Below are 23868 nucleotides of genomic sequence, written 5' to 3'. Positions count from 1 at the left end.
AAAATCCCTTCTAACCTCTGTGCTGGCCTGTGGCCTCCCAGCTACTAGAGTTACACACGGAAAGAGTCACTTAAATAGTGCAATGGGTGTACCTTTGGTACACAAACATAAAACGTGGGCCTTCTCCCTTATTTCCAGTGATCTCAAGTATTCATTATTCTCAGATGTTCTTTGAACATCAGTGCAAATCATGAAATGAGATTCTCAAAAGTAAAACCAGTGGAGTTTGGAAAATTTTCCTTCTCAGAGGGGTGCCATGAAGGAATTGCCCTTCTCCTTGCATTTGTATTTTTCTATTTTTCAAGGCTGCATTATCCTACAGTTTAGAGCGCATTCCCTTGGAGAGTCAGATGTCTTCAAGGTGACTTCCAGCAGTAAGTTTGCAGGATTATAGAGCATGGTGAGGGAAGTAAAGTGATGCAAGATACACTGAAAATGAATGGAAAGAAAATGTTAAGCAGAGGGATTAGAACAGGCTGATTGCGTTTAGAGCTTAAGGAAGAGGAAATCTGTACCAAGAGGCACTGCACTGCATACTGTATGGTGCCAGCTCCCCGGGAGATAGACTACAGCAAGGCGCATAGCCAGGTCAGGACATCACCCTGGTCTGCATCCTGAAGAGGTCACTGAGACACTGCAGTTCACTTCATATTATTTTTTTTTAATTTTTGGTGTTTTGATTTTTAATTAATTTTGAACAGATTCAGTGTGTTTTATAGATAACAATTCTAAGAACATGATATTCCCTATCTCCCTCCCCCATCTTCCTATCACCCTCCTTTCTTCTCCCTTTATTTCTTTTTTTCGTTTTGAGATAACTTTTTTTATTTTTATTTTTATTTTTTGACAGGCAGAGTGGACAGTGAGAGAGAGAGACAGAGAGAAAGGTCTTCCTTTGCCGTTGGTTCACCCTCCAGTGGCCACTGCGGCTGGTGCACTGCGCTGATCCGAAGCCAGGAGCCAGGTGCTTCTCCTGGTCTCCCATGGGGTGCAGGGCCCAAGCACTTGGGCCATCCTCCACTGCACTCCCGAGCCATAGCAGAGAGCTGGCCCGGAAGAGGGGTAACTGGGACAGAATCCAGCGCCCTGACAGGGACTAGAACCCAGCGCCGCAAGGCGGAGGATTAGCCTATTGAGCCGGGGCGCCGGCCTGAGATAACATTTTAAATTTACATTACAGTAAAAGGCTGAATACTGGGGTCAGCACTGTGGTGCAGCAGGTTAAAGCTGGTGCTTAGGCTGGAGCCTACTACTCAAACCGTTCTCTATACTTTGTGTGTCTGTGTGGGTGCAGTCTGTTGAAATATTTACTTAGTATATACTAAGTTGATCTTCTTTATATAAAGATAATTGAAAATGAATCTTGATGAAGAATGGGATGGGAGACGGAGTGAGAGATGGGATGGTTGCGGGTGGGAGGGAGCAAAATTCAAAAGTTGTACTTTGGAAATTTATATTTATTAAATAAAAGTTGAAAAAAAGATTGCATTAGCTATTCGGGGTCTTCTGTTTTTCCATATGAATTTCAACATCATTTTATCTATATCTGAGAAGAATGTCCTTGGTATTTTTATTTGTATTGCATTGAACCTGTAAATTGATTTTGTAAGTATGTACATTAGATGATGTTGATTCTCCCGGTCAATGATCATGGAAGATTTTTGCATTTTTTTATATCTTTTTCTATTTCTTTCTTTAATGTTTTGTAATTCTCATCATAGAGATCTTTGACATCCTTGGTTATATTTATTCCAAGGTATTTGATTTTCTTTGTAGCTATTGTGAGTGGGATAGTTTTAGAAGTTCTTTCTCAGCCATGGCATTGTCTGTGTATACAAAGGCTGTTGATTTTTGTGTGCTGATTATATATCCTGCTACTTTACCAAACTCTTCTATAAGTCCCAATAGTCTCTTAGTGGAGTATTGTGGATCCCTTGTATATAGAATCATGTCATCTGCAAATAGGGATAGTTTGACTTTCTCCTTCCCAGTTTGTATCACTTTGATTTTGTTTCTTGTCTAATGGCTCTGGCTAAAATTTCTAGGACGATATGGAATAGCAATGGTGACAGTGGCCACCCTTGTCTGGTACTGGATCTCTGTGGGAATGCTTCCCACTTTTTCTCATTCAGTAGGACATTGGCTGCAGGTATGTCATAAATTGCCTTTACTGTGTTGAAGAATGTTCCTTCTATACCCAGTTGGCTTAGAAAACAAAACAAGGCCAGCGCTGCAGCTCAATAGGCTAATCCTCTGCCTGCGGCGCTGGCACCGCGGGTTCTAGTCCCTGTCAGGGCGCTGGATTCTGTCCCAGTTACCCCTCTTCCAGGCCAGCTCTCTGCTGTGGCCCGGGAGTGCAGTGGAGGATGGCCCAAGTGCTTGGGCCCTGCACCCCATGGGAGACCAGGAGAAGCACCTGGCTCCTGGCTTCAGATCAGCACAGTGCACCAGCCGCAGTGGCCACTGGAGGGTGGACCAATGGCAAAGGAAGACCTTTCTCTCTGTCTCTCTCTCTCTCACTGTCCACTCTGCCTGTCAAAAAAAAAAAAAAAACAGTTTGTTTATGTGATGAATCACATTGATTGATTTGTGAATATTGAACCATCCCTGCATACCAGGGATAAATTGCACTTGATCCGGGTGAATGATTTTTCTGATGTGTTGTTGGATTTTATTGGCTAGAATTTTGTTGAAGATTTTGCATCTGTGTTCTTCAGGGAAATCAGTCTGTTGTTCTCTTTTCTGTTGCATCTTTTTTAGATTTAGGGATTAAGATGATGTTGGCTTGATAGAATTTGGGAGAATTCCCTCCCTTTCAATTGTTTTGAATAGCTTGAGAAGAATTGGAGTTCATTCTTTTTTAAATGTCTTCTAGAATTTAGCAGTGAAACCATCCAGGCTTGGGCTTTTCTTTGCTTGAAAGGCATTTATTACTGATTCAATTTTTGGCTTGGCTATGGGTCTGTTTAGGTTTTCTGTGTTTTCATAGTTCAGTGTAGGTAGGTTGTATGTCTCTAGGAATCTATCCATTTCTGATAGATTTCCCAGTTTGTTGGCATACAACTCTGTAGTAATTTCTGATGACTCTTTTTATTTCTGTGGTGTCTGTTGTTGCATTTCCTTTTTCATCTATAATTTTATTGGTTTCTGTCTTCCCTTCCTTTTTTTGTTTAGTTAGGCCAGTGGTTTGTCAATTTCGATTATTTTGTCAAAAAACCAGCTTTTCATTTTGCTGATCTTTTGGAATTTTTTAATTCAATTTTGTTGATTGCTTCTCTAATTTTAATTATTTCTTTCCTCCTACTAGTTTTGGGTTTGGTTTGCTGTTATTTTTCTAGATCCTTCAGATGCATTGATAGCTCATTTATTTGGTGCCTTTCCAATTTCTTGATGTAGGCACCAGTTGCTATAAACTTTCCTCTTACCACTGCTTTTGCTGTATCCCTAAGTTTTGATATGTTCTATTATCATCTTCATTTGTTTCCAGAAATTTTTTGATTTCTTCTATGACCCACTGTTCATTCAGGAGCATGTTGTTCAGTCCCCATGTGTTTGCATATGTTCTAGAGAATCCTCCTGAGTTGCTGATTTCCAGCTTCATTGCATTGTAGTCCAAGAAGATGCATGGCATGATTTTGATTCTTTTGAATTTGCTGAGACTTGCTTTATGGCCTAGCATGTGGTCAGTCCTAGAGAAAGTTTCATGTACTAGAGAATAGAATGTGTATTCTGCAACTGTAGGATGGGAAGTTCTGTAGATATGTTAGGTCCATTTGGTTTATGGTGTCGATTAACTCTATTGTTTCCTTGCTGATTTTCTGTCTGATTGATCTGTCCATTGCTGAAAGTGGGGTATTGAAATCCCCCATTACTATTGTATTGGAGTCTGTATCTCCCTTTAGATCCCTTAACATTTCTTCTAAAATAGCCAGGTGCCCTGTAATTAGGTGCCTATACATTTATAATAGTTACATCTTCCTATTGAATTGATCCCTTAATCATTACATTGTGTGCCTCTTTGTCTCTTTTAATAGATTTTGTGTTAAAGTCTATTTTGTCTGATATTAAGATGGCTACACCAACTATTTTTTTGTTTCTGCTGGCATGGAATATCTTTTTCCATCCTTTCACTTTCAGTCTGCATGCGTCGTCGTTGGTGAGATGTGTTTCTTATAGGCAGCAAATAGATGAGTTTTGTTTTTTAACTCATTCAGCCAGTCTGTGTTTTTTAACTGTAGATTTGAAGCCAGTTACATTCAAAGTGACTGTTGATAAGTAACAGCTTTGCCTTGCCATTTTTCCATAAATATTTCAATTTTTTGCTTTTGATTTCCTTTGTACTTTCACTGGGAGATTTTCTTCCTTTACCTTCTTTTGTAACGATGACCATGCTTCTGTGTTTCTGTGCACAGCACATCTTGAAGCATCTTTTGCAAGGCTGGACAAGTGGTGACAAATTCTTTCAATTTCTGTTTGTTGTGGAAGATCTTTATTTCACTTTCATTCATAAATGTGGGCTTTACAGGGTACAGTATTCTGGGTGACAGTATTTTTTCCTTCAGACTTGAAATATGTTGCCATTCTCTCCTTTAGCCTTTAGGGTTGCTGGTAAGAAGTCCACTGCGAGTCTAATTGGGTTCCTCTGAATGTGATCTGGTGTTTCTCTCATGTACATTTTAGAATCTTTTCTTTATGTTTTACCTGGAGAGGTTGACTACAATGTGTCATGATTAAGATATTTTTTGTTCATGTCCATTAGGAGTTCTGTGTGCTTCCTGTACTTGAATGTCCCTTTCTTTCTCCAAATTAGGAAAGTTTTCTGTTATTATCTCACTAAAAAGGCCTTCCAGTCCTTTCTCTCTTTCCACACCTTCAGGAACTCCTAGAACCCATATTCTGGGTCATTTGATAGTGTCCTGTAGATCCCCAACAGTGTTTTTTAGTTTTATAATTTTCTCTTTTTATGACTGCATAATTTCCTGTGCTTTGTCTTTTATGTCAGATATTCTTTCTTCTGCTTCACCACTTCTGTTGTTAAGGCTTTCCACTGCATATTTTATTTGTTCTATTAAATTCTTCATTTCCAAGATTTTACTTTGCTTTCTCTTTAAGATCTCAATTTCATGGATGAAATTTTCTTTCATTTCATCTACAGATTTCATTAGTTCATGCATTTGCTTTTGATTACTTCTATGTAATCTTATGATCGATTTTTAAAATTCCATTTCTGGCTTTTCTTCCTTCTTATCATCTTCACAATCTAGTATTAAGGTGTTGCATTCTTTTGGGGGGGGGGTTATGTTGTGTTTCCTTTTCTTGTTTCTTAAATTGGTACATTTATTATTCAGCATTTGTGGAGATACTTAATGACTTCCTGTGTGTTTTGTTGCTGTGGCAGCTTTTATCTTTGAGCTATGTCTGTGTGGATTATTGGAGTGTCTGTGCTTTCAGGGAATACCTGGAGGCATGTAGTAGGCATGGCCAGGGAGATCTGTTGAGTGCTCCAGGGTGAAGGGAGTGTTAAGGTGACACCCAGGTTTGGCATGGTAAATCTCCTCTTTTATTTATTTATTTATTTATTTATTTATTTTTGGTAATCAGAGGGGAAGTTTTTCTATTCTGTTGGTATAGACTCAGCTGAACTCCTCTCCTCAGAGGAGACCAGTGCCTGGGCAGTAGCCCCAGTGCGTCTAATATTCGCCTGCACTTCCACAAGGACCATACAAAGGATCTGTGCAGGCCTCAGTGTAAGCAAATTTCCCAGCAGTGTCCCTCACCAGGGAACCAGGGAAACCTGAGCATGTGGATCCTCCCACAGTGACTGCCCAAGATCCCAGGCACTCCCTGAGCCCTCTCACGCAGCCTCAGTGTTTTCAGAGTCCTGGCACACAGGCCTCCCACAGTCAGGGGCACCCAGCCCCCCATCAGTTCCCCCACCCGCCTGACTGGTTGCTGGGCATGGACACACTGGCGCCGCTGTTATGTATGCCCAACATGGTGTTTGCTCTCTATCGGCTCGTTACAGGACGCCATTGCAGGGTGATTGGGGAGAGAGAAACGTGCCCCCCTTTTTTTCTCCTGTAGTTTAGCAGGTGCACTGTCCCCCACAGTGCTCCAAGCCAAATTCTCTCTGGCTTTTCCTGCAGCTTTATCGCCGTGGCTTGGGCTGTTGCAGCCTGGTCTCACCTCTCTCCAAAGTTGGTATGGAGGCTCTCCACTGCTGAGGTCCTGATTTGTGCATATCCACACCCTCCACGTAGGTCTGCTGTGTCCCTCTAATTTGTATGGAGTTTCCTCTGCTGTTTTCTCCCTAGCTCTTCCTGAGACTGCACTCTCCACTTTGTTAAAGCTGTCTTCTAGAGTAGAGTGATAAGCTCCCTGCCTACCTTGCCACCTTAATCCTTCCTCACATTCATTTTCATTCAAATGCTTTTCCATGCCTCCAGCTTCTGTAGGGTGAACTGGTTCCCATTACTGGTTTGGGAAATCAAATTCCATTAGCTCAGAAACTACCAGGTAACAATCTTTAGCATAAGGCACTTTTTTTTTCAGAGATTTATTTGTTTATTTATTTGAAAGAGTTTATTTATTTGAAAGAGAGTTACAGAGAGAGAGGGAGAGAGATATCATCCATCCACTGGTTCACTCCCTGAATGGCCACAACAGCCGGGGCTGGGCCGTGCCGAAGCCGGGAGCCAAGAGTTTCATATGAAGATGTTGCCTGAGTGCAGTACTTGGGCCATCTTCCACTGCTTTCCCAGGCACATTAGCAGGGAACTCGATAGAAAGTAGAGCCACCAGAATTCGAACCAGCGCCCACATGGAATGCCCATGTTGCAGGAGGTGGCTTAACCCAATGCTGGCCCCCTAGCATAAGGCTCATTTCATGACTGTTCACTCTGATTCTGTCTTGCTCATATCAGCACTCCTGCCCTGTAAGGGATCTCCACTGAACTGTAAGCAGAATGGAAAGAACGCTCTGCATTTGCAGACTCTGGCATGGATTTGCTGCTACCCCACACTGCTACTGGTGCTGGGCAGTCTCGTGCTGCAGGCTTGAGGCTCTGGGCCCTGCTGTGCTTTCTTCCCTAGTATGAGAGCCGAGTCGTTCTTTGCATGTCCTGGGAATCAACCTGGGGGAGTTTGCTCCATTTCTCTATCCAATGAATCCCTTTTAACCCAGGATGTAATAAAGTGACCTGAAAACTTTTGTTGCGAAGAATACAAAGAATAGAACCACATTATGGAAAGAGAGGTCAAGTATGTGAAGTTTAGTCATTATCTCGAGGACAAGTTGCTTTAAATGCAGTGCATTGAGAGAATATGTGAGGCATGGAAGGCCAGCCGATCAGGAGGCAACTGCCACTGAGAAATAGGCTGTTACCCACAGTTTCAAGTGCAGAAGGCCCCTGCCGTGATGGACCACATGGGGAAGGCAGAGGAAAAGGAGGAAGCAGCAGCAAAGACCTTCAGTGCAGCTTCTGTGGGAAGGACTGGGCCAGTACACAGGCTTAGTATTGGATGATTGGCATAACTTCAGTGAGGCAGGGGCATGGACGATGTCTTAGTTGTCTGCTACCTCTGTGTAGATTTATTCATAATATTTCCTCATTTTGCAATTGGTATCTAAGAGTCTCTAGTAATATCTCCTTTGATTCTTGTTAAATGTCATTTGTGTCTTCTTTTGTTCTTTGTCAGTCTTACTAAATGTTTGTCAATCTCATCAATGTTTTGATTCTTCCAAAGAATCAGCTTTTTGCTTTACTGATGTCATCTATCAATTTCCTGTTTTCAGTTCCATTGATTTCTGCACTCCTCATGATAGCTGTCTTACTTTGGTTCATTTGGGTTAATTTTGCAAAATTATTTTTTAAGAAACTTGATTGAGATATAAATGACATATGAAAAGTGCACCTATTTCCCGTGTACATCTTGCTGAGTTTGAAGGTGAGCATTTCCCTGCGAGATCATCACCAAAGTCTGTACCATAAACACATCTATCACCTCCAAAAATTTCCTCCAGCTCTCTGTATTATTTGCTATTATTTACTTTTGTAATAAGAACACATAACTTAAGGTCTACTCACCACATTTCCAAGTATTCACCACAGTCTTCCACGCTAGGCACCATGCTGCACTGCAGATGTCTAGGATTTACTCAACTTGCATAACTGAAATTTCATACCAGTTGACTAATACCTCTAGACTCCCCCCTCCCCAGCCCTGGCAAGCACCATGTGGCTCCCAGCTTCTATGGCTTTGAGTATACTATTTCTCATGTACATAGCATCATGGAGAATTTTCCCTCCATGTCTTGCCTATTTCACTTAGCTTATTGTACTCAAGGTTAATCCAAATTGTTGCAAATACATAACTTCCTTTTTTTAAAAAAAGATTTTTGTTTTTTTATTTGAGAGGTAGAGTTACAGACAGTGAGAGGGAGAGACAGAGAGAAAGGTCTTCCTTCTGTAGGTTCACTCCCCAAATGGCCACAACGGCCAGAGCTGCGCTGATCTAAAGCCAGGAACCAGGTGCTTCTTCCTGGTCTCCCATGAAGGTGCAGGGGCCCAAACACTTGGGCCATCTTCTTTTGCCTTCCCAGGCCACAGCAGACAGCTGGATGGGAAGAGGAGCAGCCAGGACTAGAACCGGTGCCCATCTGGGATGCTGGCACCGCAGGCTGGAGGATTAACCTACTGCACCATGGTGCCAGCCCCAGAACTTCCTTTTTTAAGCTGAATAATATTCCATTTTACATACACACATACACACACACTTCAGAAAATTATGGAAATGGAATTAAAAGATAAGTTTATTTTGGTGAAAAAAATGAAATCCGTACATGCCTTGTATTATGATATGCTGTGGAAAATTATATATATATATATATATATATTAAAAAATGTGTGTGTGTTTACATATATTTCTTTATTCTTTCAGTCCTGGGTAGTCACTGAGATTTTTTTCTGTACTATGGCTGTGGTGAGTAAAGCTGCCATGAACCTGGAATATAATTATCTCTTCAAGATTCTTACCTATTATCTCTTTGGATATATACTCAGAATTGGAATTGGTATGGAGGGTCATATGGCAATTCTATTTTTAATTTTTTGAGAAACCTCAGTATTGTTTTCTGTACCAGCTGTGAGTTTATGTTCCTTGTCAACAATGTGTGAGTGTTCCCTTTCCTCCTCATCCATGGAAGCACTGTTACTTGGGGCTTTTAGATTAGAGCCAAACCACCAGATGTGAAGCATTGACTTATCGTGGTTTTGAGTCACATTTCTATAAGATTAGTGGTGTTGAACAATTTTTAATATTTCTGTGGGCTATTTGTACATCCTTTTTAAAATTGAGACATTTATTTTTTGTATTTTATTTTAATTTTTAACAGATTCAATGTGATTTGTAGATACAATTCTAAGAACATAATGATATCCCCTTCTTCCCTCCCTCCCTCACTCCCTCCCACCCTGAGGAATGTCTTTGCCGTCCTTTTGCCCATTCTCAGAATATTAATTGGGTTCCTTTTTGTTTGTTTTGCTTTGCTAATGAGCTACATATGTTTCTCTGATATTTGGGATATTAATTCCTTATCAGAAAAATGGTTTGCAAATATTTTCTTCCATCTGTTAATTGTTCTTTTGCTTTAAAAAGACTTTTTAAAAACAATTATTTATTTTGTTTTATTTATTTGAAAGCCAGAGAGACAGAGATCTCCCATCCACTGGTTCACTCCCTAAATGCCCACAACATCCTAGGTACATGTGAAAGCCAGGAGCCGGGAATTCGGTCTGGGTCTACCATGTGGGAGATGGGGACACAACTACTTGAGCCGTCACCTGCTGCTTCCCAGGGCATACAAAAGCAGGAAACTGGAATTGGGAACAGAGCCAGGACTTGAATCCAAGGCACGCTGAAATAAGATGCAGGGATGCCAGTCACTATGCCAAGTGTCTATCCCTACAAACGACTTTTAGTTTTGTATAATCCTGCTTGTCTATTCTTGGTTTCTTGTTGTTGTTGGCCTGTGCTTTAGGTGTCATATCCACGAAACTATTGACAAGGCTAATGTCAAAAAGCTTTTTTTCTATGTTTTCTTCTAGAAAATTCTAATTTCAAATCTTATTATAAAACTTTAATCCATTTTGAGGGGTTTTTTTTATGTTGTAAGATTAGATTCCAGTTTAATTCTTTTGCATGTGGCTATCCAGTATTCCCCACACTATTTACTGAAGAGACTGCCCAGGGACAGCTCTGTGGCATAGTGAGTGCAGTGCCAGCATCCCATATGGGTACAAGTTCCAGTCCTGGCTCCTCCCTGCTAATGTACCTGAAAAGGCAATGAAACATGGCCCAAGTGCTTGGGTCCCTGCCACCCACATGGGAGATCCAGAAGAAGTTCCTGGCTCTTGGCTTTGGCCTGACTCAGCCCTGGCCGTTGCGGCCATATAGGGAGTGAATCAATGGATGGAAGATCTCTCTTTCTCGCCGCCTCTCTCTCTCTATAACTCCGCCTTTCAATAAAATAAATAAATCTTTAAAAGAAAATAGAGACTACCTTTTCCTCATTGTGTATTCTTGATACCCTTGTTGAAGTTCAGATGAATATGTGTGAATTTTTTTGTGGACTTTGCGTTCCATTTCATTGGTTTATATGTCCATTTTAATGCCATCACCCTACAGTTTTGATCACTATAGCTTTGTTAATGTATTTTGAAATTAGGAAGTGTGATGCTCCCAGGTTTATTCTTGTTCAAAATAACTTGGTTATTCAGATATTTTTGTAGTTCCATACAAATTTTAGGACTGTTTTTAATATTTCTATTAATGTCAATATATTTCTATTTAAAATGTCATTGTGATTTTGATAGGAGTTGTGTTTAATCTGTTCATCAGTCTGAGGAGTATAGACATTTTTACAAAATTAATTATTTTAATTCATGACCGTGGGTTATCTTTCCACTTATTTGTATCTTCTTCAGTCTCTTCTATTAATGTTTTTATAGTTTTCAATGCATACATCTTTAACCCCCTTGATTAAAGTTATTATTTTTCATATTATTATAAGTAAAACTGTTTGCTTCATTTCCTTTTTGAATAGATCATTGCTAGTATATTGAACTGTAACTGACTTTTCTGTATTGATTTTACATCCTGTAGCTTTATGAAATTCTTTTTTATTTGTCACAGTTTTTTCTTGAAGCCTTGAGATTTGTTCTACATAGAAGGTCATGTCAACTGCAAAGATTTTTGTTTTTGTTTTTTTAACAGAGTTACCAAAGTGCTTTATTTATACCTGGAGGTTCACAAGCAAGATGAGCATAACAATAATGAATAAAAGAAAAAAAACTACCTTACTTTTAGGATGATGTATCAAGGGGTAAGACACCCGATTTCTGTGTGGAAGCACTTCACCGTGGAGTCAGGTGGTGATAGCAGAGGGGTGTAGGAGAAAGAGTAAGGTGAAGGGAGGAATGGCTGCTCCTCAGGTCTACAGGCAGGCTAGGGTGGTCAGGTTAAATATGTTCTCCAAATTCTTTCCAGCATGGTAACAAAATATACTGTAAAATATATTTATAAGCCGGGCACTGTGGCGTAGTTGGCTGAGCCTCCGCCTGCAGCACCGGCATCCCATAAGGGCCATGGTTCGTGTCCTGGCTGCTCCCCTTCTGAGCCAGCTCTGCAGAGATAATTCTGCTTCTTCCTTTCCAATTTGGATTGGGACTCCTGGGGTAGACCTCCCTGCAGGAGCCTACATGGGGCCTTCAGGTCCCCTCAGCTCTCTCCCCTTTCCCCCTCTTCCTTCATTCCTCCCCCTCCTGCCCTCTCCCTTTCCCCCTCTTCCTTCCTTCCTTCCCCTCCTACCCTCTCCTCTTTCTCCCTCTTCCTTCCTCCCCCTCCTGCCCTCTCCCTTTTTCTCTCATCCCCTTCTCCATTACCTTTCTCTCCTGAATGTCTTTCTGCATTACCTGCTCAGAATCCTGTATTCTGCTTGAATTCTGTCCAGTCCCCCTCACAGTCCCACAGAGGATCAAATAGCAGCCCATCGCCCTCCTGCTTTTACTTGCTCAGATTTTCCAGGGTCCCTGTCCACCAGGGCCTGTGGCCCAGCAAGCACAGGACACCTCGCTCTCTCTGCCCCCTTGCCCAGCTTTATCTCTGCCAGAGTCCTTTGAAATGGTGGACTTTCCATTTTAGTCCTCAAGTGAGGGTGCCCTGTCCCTGCAGGTAGTAAAAATCTGATCTAGACTATCAGTCAGGCCTCCCCCAAAAGCTGTTAAGATGCTGATGGAGCTACAGAATTTCTAAAACTGCTCTGTTGCTTTTCTTCCTCCACTAAGCCTGCTTTTCTAGACTGTGTTCTTGTCGGGGAGGTGAGCTCTGTGCCCTTGCTGTTGGTAGCCTCTTTGATTCTGAGTGTACATCATGCTTAAAGGAGAAAGCTAGCCGGCGCCGTGGCTCAATAGGCTAATCCTCCACCTTGCGGCGCCGGCACACCGGGTTCTAGTCCCGGTTGGGGCGCCGGATTCTGTCCCGGTTGCCCCTCTTCCAGGCCAGCTCTCTGCTATGGCCAGGGAGTGCAGTGGAGGATGGCCCAGGTGCTTGGGCCCTGCACCCCATGGGAAACCAGGAAAAGCACCTGGATCCTGGCTCCTGCCATCGGATCAGCACGGTGCGCCGGCTGCAGCGGCGGCCATTGGAGGGTGAACCAACGGCAAAGGAAGACCTTTCTCTCTCTGTCTCTCTCTCTCACTGTCCACTCTGCCTGTCAAAAATTAAAGGAGAAAGCTACACAGGAAACTTGATTTAAGAAGACCAGTGTAAAAATTCAAAATGGTATGCCCAGCATAATATAGTGTAGCTACTTTAGTTTATCCACCAGTCCTCTAATGGTGATGTTAGACTTGTTTTGGCAGCATTACATATAATGCTGATCAGGGAAAAGTAATTTATATATAAAATTCTCTTTACTGAAACTCATAATTTCTGTGGCATACAATCCTAAAAGTATGATTCAAAGGGCATATATAATTTAATTTTTGATATCTGTTGTGCACCCTTTCTCAATTCACACTTCCACTGTTTTTTTTTCTACCATTTAATGCATGAGGTGCTCTCTTCCACATACCTTCATCACCATTGAATATTAGAGGTTTTTTTAATTTTGCAAATCTCATTAGTTCAAAAGACAAAAGTTTCTTGTTTCATTTTGTAGTCCCTTGACTGCTGGTGAGGTACTGGGGGGTACATTACCTGTCTACCATCCCTAGCCCCTCTCTCACAGAAATGACTTTTGCCCATTGTCCTCTAAAACCCTCATTCTTTTAAATTATTGGTTGTCTAAGCTCTTTCATGTTAAGAAGTCTAACTTTTGGTCAGACGTGTTGGAAATTGCTCCCAGCCTCATTTTTAGTTTGTGTGAATTGAATGTGTATTTGTCTTTGGGAATGCATACCCAAAGCAAGTATGAATCTGTCTTAAATGACTTAATAATTTAATTATACTGTGCTCATGGATGAAATCTTAGCTCATGTTCTGTTGCTATAACAAAATACACAAGGCGAGGCTGGGTACTGTATACAGAAAAGCGGTTTATCTAGTTCACAGATCTGGAAGTCCCTTTGGTGAGGGCTTTCAGACATCCCAGCATGGCTGGTGGAATCCTGCCCGGAGCACACACAAAAGGCAGCGTTCACAGGAGGAGACAGGAAAGGAAGGAAGATTCCGAGGGCAGAGCTGCTCTCATTGCAGCAGTTTATTGTCGTGGGAACTGACTGAGTCCCTCCCATATTCCTTCCTTCTGAGGGTGGCGCCCCCTAATGACTAATCAGCTTCCAACAGACTCTGCCTTTTAAAGGTTCTACCACCTCAGGCCCACCACACTGGGGTCTGCGTTTCCAGCACATGAACTTTGAGGGCACACTCAAACCCTAGCAGAGGACGGAACTAAATCTGAAGCTACTGATTCCTTTTGAAGCTAATATATAAATGGAATTCAATTTCAATCAGTCCTCTAGGCTTCAGCTTAACTGAGACCAAACTGTCGGCAAATATCAGAAAGAAATGCTTTAGCAAGAATAGTAACGGGACTTCTGTCATACACTATATGTATTGCATAGCTGTACTGGTCAAAAAATGTGTATGAGGCCGGCGCCGCGGCTCAATAGGTTAATCCTCCGCCTTGCGGCGCCAGCACACCAGGTTCTAGTCCCGGTCAGGGCGCCGGATTCTGTCCCGGTTGCCCCTCTTCCAGGCCAGCCCTCTGCTGTGGCCCAGGAGTGCAGTGGAGGATGGCCCAAGTGCTTGGGCCCTGCACCCCATGGGAGACCAGGAGAAGCACCTGGCTCCTGCCATCGGACCAGCGCGGTGCGCTGGCTGCAGCGGCCATTGGAGGGTGAACCAACGGCAAAGGAAGACCTTTCTCTCTGTCTCTCTCTCTCTCACTGTCCACTCTGCCTGTCAAAAAAAAAATTTAAATTTAAATTTAAAAAAATGTGTATGGTATTGGCATCAAAATCGAAAAAAATCACTGAAAGAGTAAGGATTTTTCACATTAATTGAAATGTAGATTTATTATAACTCACGGGGAGAAGATGGCATATTCAAAAAAATTGTCATAATCGATAATGTTGAAAGAAAGTAGAACTGAATGCCAGCAATGTACCATCTATGTGAATAACTTCCAAACGGGTAATAAATCTGAATTTAAAGTCAAATGTCAAATAAAAGGAATATTAAGAGAAAGCTTTGAACCATATCCATAGACTCTGAATTGAGGGAGATCGCTTTTAATTTTTTATTAGCAAGTAATAATTGTACATCTTAATGGGATCCAATACAGTGTTTTAATACATTTATATATTGTGTGTTGATCAACTCAGGATAACTTACATTAAGTTAGTCAATTTGAATAATTTTAGACTTAGAGAAAAGTTGTAAAAGGCATACTCACCATCCTGTTGTCCCAAATGTTAGCATTTTACAAAACCATAGGACAATTTCAGAACTCAAGAATTAACACTGACATGCAGTGTGAACTAATCCACTGACGTCAATATTGGGATTTCAGTAGGTTTTTCACTAATGTCTTTTTTCTGTTCTAGAATCCAATCCAGATCCCACACTGTGTATAGATGTCATGTCCTCCTAGTCTCCTCAAACTGCGATAATTCCTAAGTTGTACCCTAGGAGGAAAGAGACTGCTAATATGATATGCTCATCTCTGTACTGGTATATACATAATATTGAGAATTTTTTCCTATTTATATTTTGATTGACATGTAATACTTGAACATTTTCTGGTATAAATTACAAAACATCAATACATACACAGGATTTATTTGGTGTGTCTTATTACTAGCATGTTAGCTTTGATCCTGACTAAGGTAATGTCTGTCAAGTATCTCTAGGGCAGCATTACCATTTATCTGTTTGTCATTCATAAATAATATCTTACAGAAGCTGGTTTGAGACTATGTTGTAGAGACTCTCTTTCTCATCACACCCTTGAGCTGGCAAAGTATGAGATTTTGGAGGAAACCTGTCAGGCCATCTCTTACACCATTGCATGCAATCAGATGGTCCAGGGATGATGACATCGAGAGAACTGACAGATGGACAGGGAAAGCAGAAGAAATTCATTTTCTGTGACTATAGGATTTTATGATTACCCAGGTTGGAGAGAAGTGATAGGGGTAGGAGAGGGAGGGAAGGAGGGAGGGAGGGAGGGGGAAGGGAGGGAGGGAGGGAGAGAGAGAGAGAGAGAGAGAGAATGAATATGAATGAGAAAGAATAAGAATTAATGTTGCACCAAGAAAGAGAAACATCTTATTGAGATGGAGAGGGAGAAGTCAAAGAAGCATTCACTTTTTTAATCTTGAATGACTTGGAGAACAGGGAAGTTTTACAAAGAAAATGGTTTGGTTTCTAATGAATTTGAGGGACCAGTGAAATGAACAAATGGACATAACATCAGGGAGTTGTGGACTGAAGGCTAAAAAGTAGACTACAGAGGTTAGTAACTTTTGTGAGTGTGGAAATTGCCTGTAAGAAAGAGCTGAGCTAAGGACAGATTCGGAAGAATACTCAAAGGGTGTTGCAAAGAGGAATCAGTGAGACAAAAAAGTAGTGGGGAGGTGAGGAGTCCAGATCACAGTGGTATCAAGCATACCACACAGTGATATCAAGGATGAAGAATAGGTCAAGATGGCAGCTATGAGCAGATATGTCAACTAAGACCAGGAAGGCCAGTGATTTGGTCATTAGAAGATAATAACTTTTTTTTTGTAAGGGAAAGGGTTTATCGGGGGAAACCTGACAGACCAGAGGGAAGGGGCGAAGAGGGAAAGGAGGGAGGAGAGTGTAAGAGAGAGATCCAGAGAGAGATCAAGAGACAGAGAGAGACAGAGAGGAAGAGAGATCAGGAGATGGAGAGAGAGAGTGATAATGACTTTCATAACTGTGGTTTACACAGCGACAGGATCCAGATTTGGGTAAGGAATAAGGGAGTGCATAAAATGGAGTCAATGATGAAGTGAGAAATGGACAATATTCATGAGCAGTTCAACAAGGAATTGTGCTTGATGATAATGTTGAGGGACCTCTCTGCGACCCTTTGTGTATTAATTTCTATTATTATATATTAACAATACTAACAGAAGTACTAACGGTTCTCAACACCAGGTAAGCAACATAATTTAAAGGTACCAAAGTTTGATAAATGCAAAAGTGTTTGAACAAAACATGTTTCAGCTGCTTAGCTTTGATTTGAAAATCCCCCGATTTAACAAAGAACCAGAGGGGGCAGCACTGTGGCATAGTGGGTAAAGCTACCGCCTGTAGTGCCAGCATCCCATATGGGCACTGGTTCAAGTTCGGCTGCTCCACTTCCAATCCAGCTCTGGGCTATGACCTGGGAAAGCAGTAGAAGATGGCCCAAGTGCTTGGGCCCCTGCACCCGTGTGGGAGACCCAGAAGAAGCTCCTTGTTCTAGCTTTAGGTCAGTGCAGCTCTGAGCATTACAGCCATCTGGGGAGTGAAGCCCAGCTGGAAGTGATCCCAGCAGATGAAAGACCTCTCTCTCTCTCTCTCTCTCTCTCTCTCTCTCTGCCTCTCCTTCTCTCTCTATGCAACTCTGACTTTTAAATATTTAAAAAAAAAAGGGACCAGAGGATAAGGGCCATGTTCATTCCTAATGTAAAAATAAAATTCATCTTGAATAAGAGATGTATTTGTGACAGCAAAATTCGTCCATTTTGAAATAGGAAATATCCTTGGTGGAAGAGGGACCAGTCAGAGAAAAACGTCACTAGCTGGAGGTCAGAAGAACACTTGGTGTAATGGGTAGGGAGCAGGCAAAGCCTCCTGTTGAGGAGCAGTGGTAGTGCTGCAGGCTCTGTGATTGGGGAAAGACTTTACAGACGGCTGAAATAGAATGTCTCTGGGGCACCAGGAAACATGGGAGCAGAGTGGCTGATGCCCTCACAAAGCTGGGGAAATGCTTGGTTCATACTCCTTTCCAGCCTCCTGTTACCTCCGCCCTGTCCCCTACCCCCTTGGACTCTACACTGAATCTGCACCAAATCCGTCCCCAGCCCTGTGTCCTTGCAACTCCTTCACATGCGGGTCACCCCATGTCTTCACACTGCAGGTTCCCTCAGCGAAGAATTTTCTTCCCTGGGCAGTGGGAGGACAGGCCTGTGCGCCTCAGGCCATTTTCTGTGCAGCAGCTGAGAGAAACCATCTGCCCAGTCCAGGGTGTGGTGCAGAATGGGCACTCAATAGATACCAGGCCCCTCGGAGAATTCTGAGTGTTTTAAGATCCACGCCAAGGGTCTGCTTCCCTCTGAAAAGTCCCCTGTGCCCCATGGGCCCATGACTTGGTCACCACAGAACTCACTGTCCAGCAGATGTTGGTTCCCAGCTCTGTCTCCACTTTCAGACTGCAGGTTTGTTTGAGACTGCTGTTGCCTGGCTGGGAGGGAGGAGCCCTAGGGGCATGGGAGCCCCAGTGACCCTGTGGGAAGCAGGGTTCTCGTCTCCCAGAGTGGCGGAGTCAGAACAGGGTGCTGGGTGTGACCAGACTGCCACCCTCTCTTAGCTTCTGAGCATCCACAGGGTTCTGACACCTGCAGGAAGACCTGCCTTGCACACGAAGACTGGGAGTGGATCTCCAGGTCAGGAGGCTCTTGGGTTTGGCCATCACACTGACCACTGAAATCCCCCATGCACCACACCACTGGAGCGTCTCCTGGGCCTCATAACCCCTCTGGGGAGGTCCATTCACCTCCCCCGGGATCCGGTTTCTCCCGGGTCTGACCCCAAAGCCTTCTCCTTTCCCAGACACCCTCATTTGTCTCCCAATGCTGGCAGTCGTTTTAAAAATAAAGGGTAAACCATGTGCTGGGAGTGTGGGTCAGGGCATGGGATTCCCCTTCCAGATCACTTGATGGTGTTTAAATGTGAAATATTGGTATTTACTTTTAAAAGGTGAAAAAAATCTGAAGATTGCCACTTTAAATTCCTGTGTGTTGAGGTGTGAACATCCCTCTGTATTCTTGTTGTCTTTTCCAGAGCTCTCAGGGGCTGTGGTCTCACATCTTGCACTGGGGCACCAATGGACCATTTCCAGCAGGGATGGTGCAGGGCTGACCCGGATGCCTGACTGCACCCATCACCTCCAGAGAGCTGCACACCTGGAAAGTGAGTCCTGTGTGCATGGGGCCCCGGGGACAGTGCCACGAGGATAGGTGCCATCAGTGTCTCTAACAAAAGTGTCTAATGGTTTTGGGAACAGGCAACCTGATCAGGCCTAAAACCCGGTAATGTCGTCTCCCCAGTGAAGTCCCCGGGAGAGAATCATGAAATGTATCTCCTATTACATTAGGATGTGAGTTTAGAATAATAAACGTGGATCTGAAAAAGAACGTGACTGTAGTGATTGACAAGTGATTTGATTTGAGCTAGTGCAAAACTACTTTGTATCTGTTGCCATCTTTTGCAAGCATGATTAGTTTCAACAGTAATAAAAGTATAAGAAAAATAGCCCTATCATATTAACACACTAGTTGTTTTCATGTGTAACATTTTCTCTTAGTTCTTCTCCAAAAATAGAACCTTCATCTAGTTGATACTCGAATGTAGTTATTTTCTCTAAGGGTTTTTGCAACAAACATTTTCATTTACTTTTTTGCTTTTTATCTTGGAAAAAGTTCAAATCTACAAAAAGGTTGAAAGCATAGAACATGAACACTGGTATGCTCTCCACCCAGATTTAGTAATTGCCTACCTACATCTGAACACACAGGGAAAGATTGGACATTTGTATTTGTGTGTGTGTGTGTGTGTTATGTGTGTGCATGTCCAATTTTTTATCTAAAATATTTGGAAGTAAGTTCCACTCATCATGACAGCCTGTGGCATATATCTGGTAAGCACATAGCTGTCTTCTGCTCAACTGTGGAGCCATTATTACTGTGAAATTAAACATTGAGAGAGTAACGTCATCCAGTTTACTTCCCCTTTTCAAATAATTCTGCGTGCCCCCAAATTATTCCTCAAAGCTGTTTCCCCCTTGTTCAGCATTCAGTCATCACACACTGATTTGGTTATGGTTCTTTCTATCTAAACCAAAACTACTGCTTCTGTTTTTATCGTTCATGATGTTGCCCTCTTTGAAGAACCTAAGGCAGTGTGTGGTAAAGTATCTCAGAATCCGGATTTCTATAACTGTGTCTTCCTACTAAGATTCCGCTGACTGTTTCGCCTGTTTCTCTTTACACTGCGTCCGTGAGCACAGTGTGGCGGTGCATCTGTTGTTGGTGATGGCAAGTGTGCTTACTTGGTGCAGAGGTTCCCTCCAGAGCTCTCCTTTATAAAGTGACCTTTTCCTTCTGACTCCTTGTAATTGATGAGTTAGTTGGTGGGATGAACTTTGAGGCCATTAATTGTTCATTGTCACCCAGTGGCTTTAGCATCCCGTCATGATTGCATTGTGATTTTTCACTCACTGCCTAATCAGGCCCAGGACTTTCTTTCTTGTCACACAGTCCTTTATTTTTCACATTTCCCATGATTGTGAGATCATCACACAAGGGAATATGTGGGGCAGTCAAGAGGAAGACTCTGAAATTAGACTGTCTAGGTCTGCACCTTGTCTGTCTTACACCGACTGGCTGACCTTGAACAATGCGTCACCTCACAAACCCTCAGTGCTTTGATATTTCAGTTAGGAGACTGAGGGAGGCCATTTGCCCTAATGACTAGGATGCCTGTTAGGATGTCCTGGTCACATGTTGGATCACCTGGGATTAAAACCCCGCTCCTGTTCCTAACTCCAGCTTCCTGCTAATGTGGACTCTGGGAGGAAGCAGTGGTTGCATTCCCAACTTCTGGCTCTGGAACCCTAGCCATTGTGGGCATTTGGGAAAGAACCAGTGCATGTGAGATCTTTCTCTCGTGCTGTCTCTCGCCCATTCTCTCTCTTTCTCAAATAAATTAGGAGACTAAAAGGGACAGTGGCATGAGGTGTCTGGTACGGGGTAGGGCCTGTGGTAGGTGATCACGAGACATCAACTGCTCATTCCTAGTGCAGGAAGGAAAGCCCAAGAGCCAGCTGGGCATAGCTTCACTCCTGAGACTTTTCCTGAGACCTTTGGCCAAATGCTAGTAAACCTGTATGACAGGGCAGACCGTCCCCATGATCTCGGTGATCGTATTTTGAAGTCCCTGCAGTTAGAAGTTTCCATAGAAGAGCAAACAAACTGGGACAGGAGGCCTTCACTGGTGAGCAGTGTCTGAGAGGTGCCCTCTGCTGTCCTGCTTGTCTGCCCCTTCCCCAGCCTCCCTCAGCTCCTTCTCTGCACCTGTATCTCACTGCTCTGCGGTCAGTTTGCCAAGGTCAGTAACCAACTTGCACTTTCTGTTTGAAGATCATTAAACTTTTCAGCTTAGAACCCAGTTCTTGGGGTTTTATTTTTTTAAATCTATTTATTTGTTTAAAAGGCAGAGTAACAGAGAAGCAGAGGCAGAGAGAGAGAGAGAGAGGTCTTCCATCCGCTGGTTCACTCCCCAGATGGCCGCAATGGCTAGACTGCGCCGATCTGGAGCCAGGAGCTTCCTCCAGGACTCTCACACGGGTGCAGGGGCCCAAGGACTTAGGCCATCTTCCACTGCTTTCCTAGTCACAGCAGAGAGCTGAATTGGAAGTGGGGCAGCCAGGACTTGAACCGGCACCCATATGGGATGCCAGCCTTACAGATGGCGAGTTTACTGGCTACGTCACAGCATCAGCCCCAGTTTTATTTGTTTTGTTCTCAAAATTAATCTCCCCTGAGAATATTCTGAAACTTTTACCAAGAAAACAGCTGGTGAAAACATAGGCTTATTTAGGAGCTACTCATGAAGGTAGACTAGACTAAGACTTAAAAATAAACAAGTAAATAAAGCCTGCCCTTGCATAACATGTTAGTATCTTTTAAATGCTCCCTCAGGGCCGTGCCATGGCTCACTTGACTAATCCTCTGCCTGCGGCGCCGGCACCCTGGGTTCTAGTCCCGTTGGGGCGCCGGGTACTAGTCCCAGTTGCTCCTCTACCAGTCCAGCTCTCTGCTGTGGCCCAGGAGGGCAGTGGAGGATGGCCCAAGTGCTTGGGTCCCTGCACCCGCATGGGAGACCGGGAGGAAGTACCCGGCTCTTGGCTTCAGATCGGTGTAGTGCCGGCCGTAGTGGCCATTAGGGGAGTGAACCAATGTCTTCCCTGAAACTCCTAAAAGCAGTGAGAGCTGTGTGCTCCTTGCACCTGACTGACGCCTGACTGGCTTCTCTTGAGACTGAGCTTAGAAGATGGTCCAGGGCTATCACCTGTGTCCCTGACCAACTGGTCGTGGTCAGCCTGTGGTCACCAGGACAGAGGAGGGCCTTGCAGACCAGAGGTTTAACCTCCTTGAAGTGTCACCGCCACCCTCTTCCGTTTCCGTATTATCAACCCCTCCCAGGCACGAATCCTCTGCTTCTGTCCTTGTCCCCTGTGCGCTCCTTGGGAACAGGCTGTGCTTTCCCAGTTTTCCCAGGTGTGGGCTCAGTCGAACGGTTTAGAAGATGAATGAAGCATATGAAAAATCAAACCTTTTGTGCTGCATAAACACCAAGGAAACCACTTGGGTTTCATCCGAATGTGTGGATGAAAGTGTCGGAGCTGCCTTTTCTGTTTCCCAAGGTGCATCCTGAAGACTTTCTATCCTCAGGTCTTGAGTGAGTTCTTTGTTCCCGACCCATATGCCAGAGGATGAAGTGGAGCAGCTCAAATCCAAGGAAAAGCCCCTGTCACGAAGCCCCCACCTGCCCAGCCTGCAGCCCAAAGCCAGGCCCCTGCTTCTCCCTCCTCCCTCTTGCTGTCGCCTTTCCCACACTGCAGAGTCCTGTTTTGCATCTGGTCCAGTGAAGGTGCTGATTCTCAGCTCTCTGGCTGGCTGGGAAGCTATGGCATGGCTCTTGGCCTCGGGCGCCTCAGCTTTCCACCCACCTAGTAGAGATGGTTGGCGCACCTGGGTCGCCCGCCCAGAGCAGTTTTGAGATGCATGTCCCTGTTCCTGGGGTCCTCGACACTGAGTATCTGAGGACGTGGCTCTGTGTTCAGGTTCCCTCTTTAGCAGTCTTTGTCCATTCATGCATCAGCATCACTGTACACTGAGGATTCTTCATAGAACACCTCCTTTCCTGACCCCTGGGGGTCTACAGTTGTCACAGACAGGAATGAGCCAAGGCCTACAAGGCCGGCAGGGGCTGTCCATTGGTGTACCATGAGGTTTCCTTTGAATTGTTTCAAAAGTAAAAAAAAAAAGTGTAAATCATCTACAGGCAGCTGTAGACGGGAGAGGGTGAGCAGGGGCCTCCACTGGGCAACACTGCATCGAGTCATATCCTCCAGCACCAGAATGGAACCTCAGTTTCCCCCTGGCTCCCTGGGGCTGGAGCCTCGCAGTGGGTGCTGTTAAAAGACTGCTTGAGCTCAACTCTTAGTTGCACCAGGGTCTGGTTGAGGGGCTAAGTGTAATAGGTGGATTTGTGCCTCAGGTTCCTCATCACTGAAAAACTGGGGCTCATGGGAGTACCCACCCCATTGGCTTCAGGTGAGACCAAAGCGAATTCATGTGAGGAGTTCACGGGCCATGGCACCTGCTAAGAACACAGTGAGTGCTCGGTGAGTTTGCCACATTCTGACTCATTTGTCCTGATGACTCTGTCTTGAGACCGGTGCACAGCACTTCTCTTTGAGGTCAGTTTGCAGCAGGCAGGCCTCTGTGCCCTGGAAGCCATATTTTTGTTCTGCTTGTCATGCTCCCTTATGTCTAAGTTTTCAGATTGTCAGCCCATTGTGCCCACCATGGGCCCTCTATGTTCTGACATTCCATTGGGTACTTTCACTTCATTGAGGAGTGAGACTGGCCTTTGAGCCCTGAGACCTCATGACAGTAAGACTGATAACTAACAGGGCTACCATCTGACCTGAGTGTACAGCACATTCATTGTAGGTGTGCTGGACAAGTGGATAGTCAGGTTGTGGGTGGGATGTTGCAGAAGACACAGGATGTCATCACAGTGCTGAGAACACGGGACAGTTTAAAGTTGATAAATTGCTTTTGCTTCTGGAATTTTCCATTCAGTTTTCCTGATTGTGATTGACCAACAGCAACTGAAACCTCAAAAAACAGAAAGATAGTAAAGGGGGATTAACTATGCAGTATAAAGTTAGGGACAAAGGTGTCACTTTTAACAAATTGTAAACATTTCTGCACTTTAAAGCAGAACAGTTCTGTCACTGCGTAAAAATATACACAGTAGAGTGTAAATACGCTCCCTTAAAAT

The 23868-nt window shown here is 43.7% G+C and overlaps 1 protein-coding gene across 9 annotated transcripts in view; it reads left to right on the top strand.

The window, feature by feature from the left end:
• OTUD7A (OTU deubiquitinase 7A) overlaps positions 1-23868 on the top strand; it is a 384176-nt gene that overhangs the window by 171568 nt on the left and 188740 nt on the right. For 6 of the 9 annotated variants that reach the window (XM_089309208.1, XM_089309201.1, XM_089309200.1 and 3 more), the window contains one exon: positions 18577-18705. The exons of 2 other annotated variants lie outside the window; for them this stretch is intronic. In XM_089309208.1, coding sequence (XP_089165334.1) covers positions 18660-18705 — 46 coding nt within the window. In that variant the 5' untranslated portion in view covers positions 18577-18659. Of the gene's footprint in view, positions 1-18576; positions 18706-23076; positions 23204-23868 lie in introns of all 9 variants that reach the window. One more of the 9 variants, XM_089309202.1, reaches the window with a different exon arrangement.

This window comes from Oryctolagus cuniculus, chromosome 12 (genome assembly GCF_051225735.1).
Source record: "Oryctolagus cuniculus isolate XC-2025 breed Fujian yellow rabbit chromosome 12, ASM5122573v1, whole genome shotgun sequence".
NCBI lineage: Eukaryota > Metazoa > Chordata > Mammalia > Lagomorpha > Leporidae > Oryctolagus > Oryctolagus cuniculus.
Note: the sequence above shows the minus strand (reverse complement) of the source record. Positions and strands in the feature narration are given on the sequence as shown.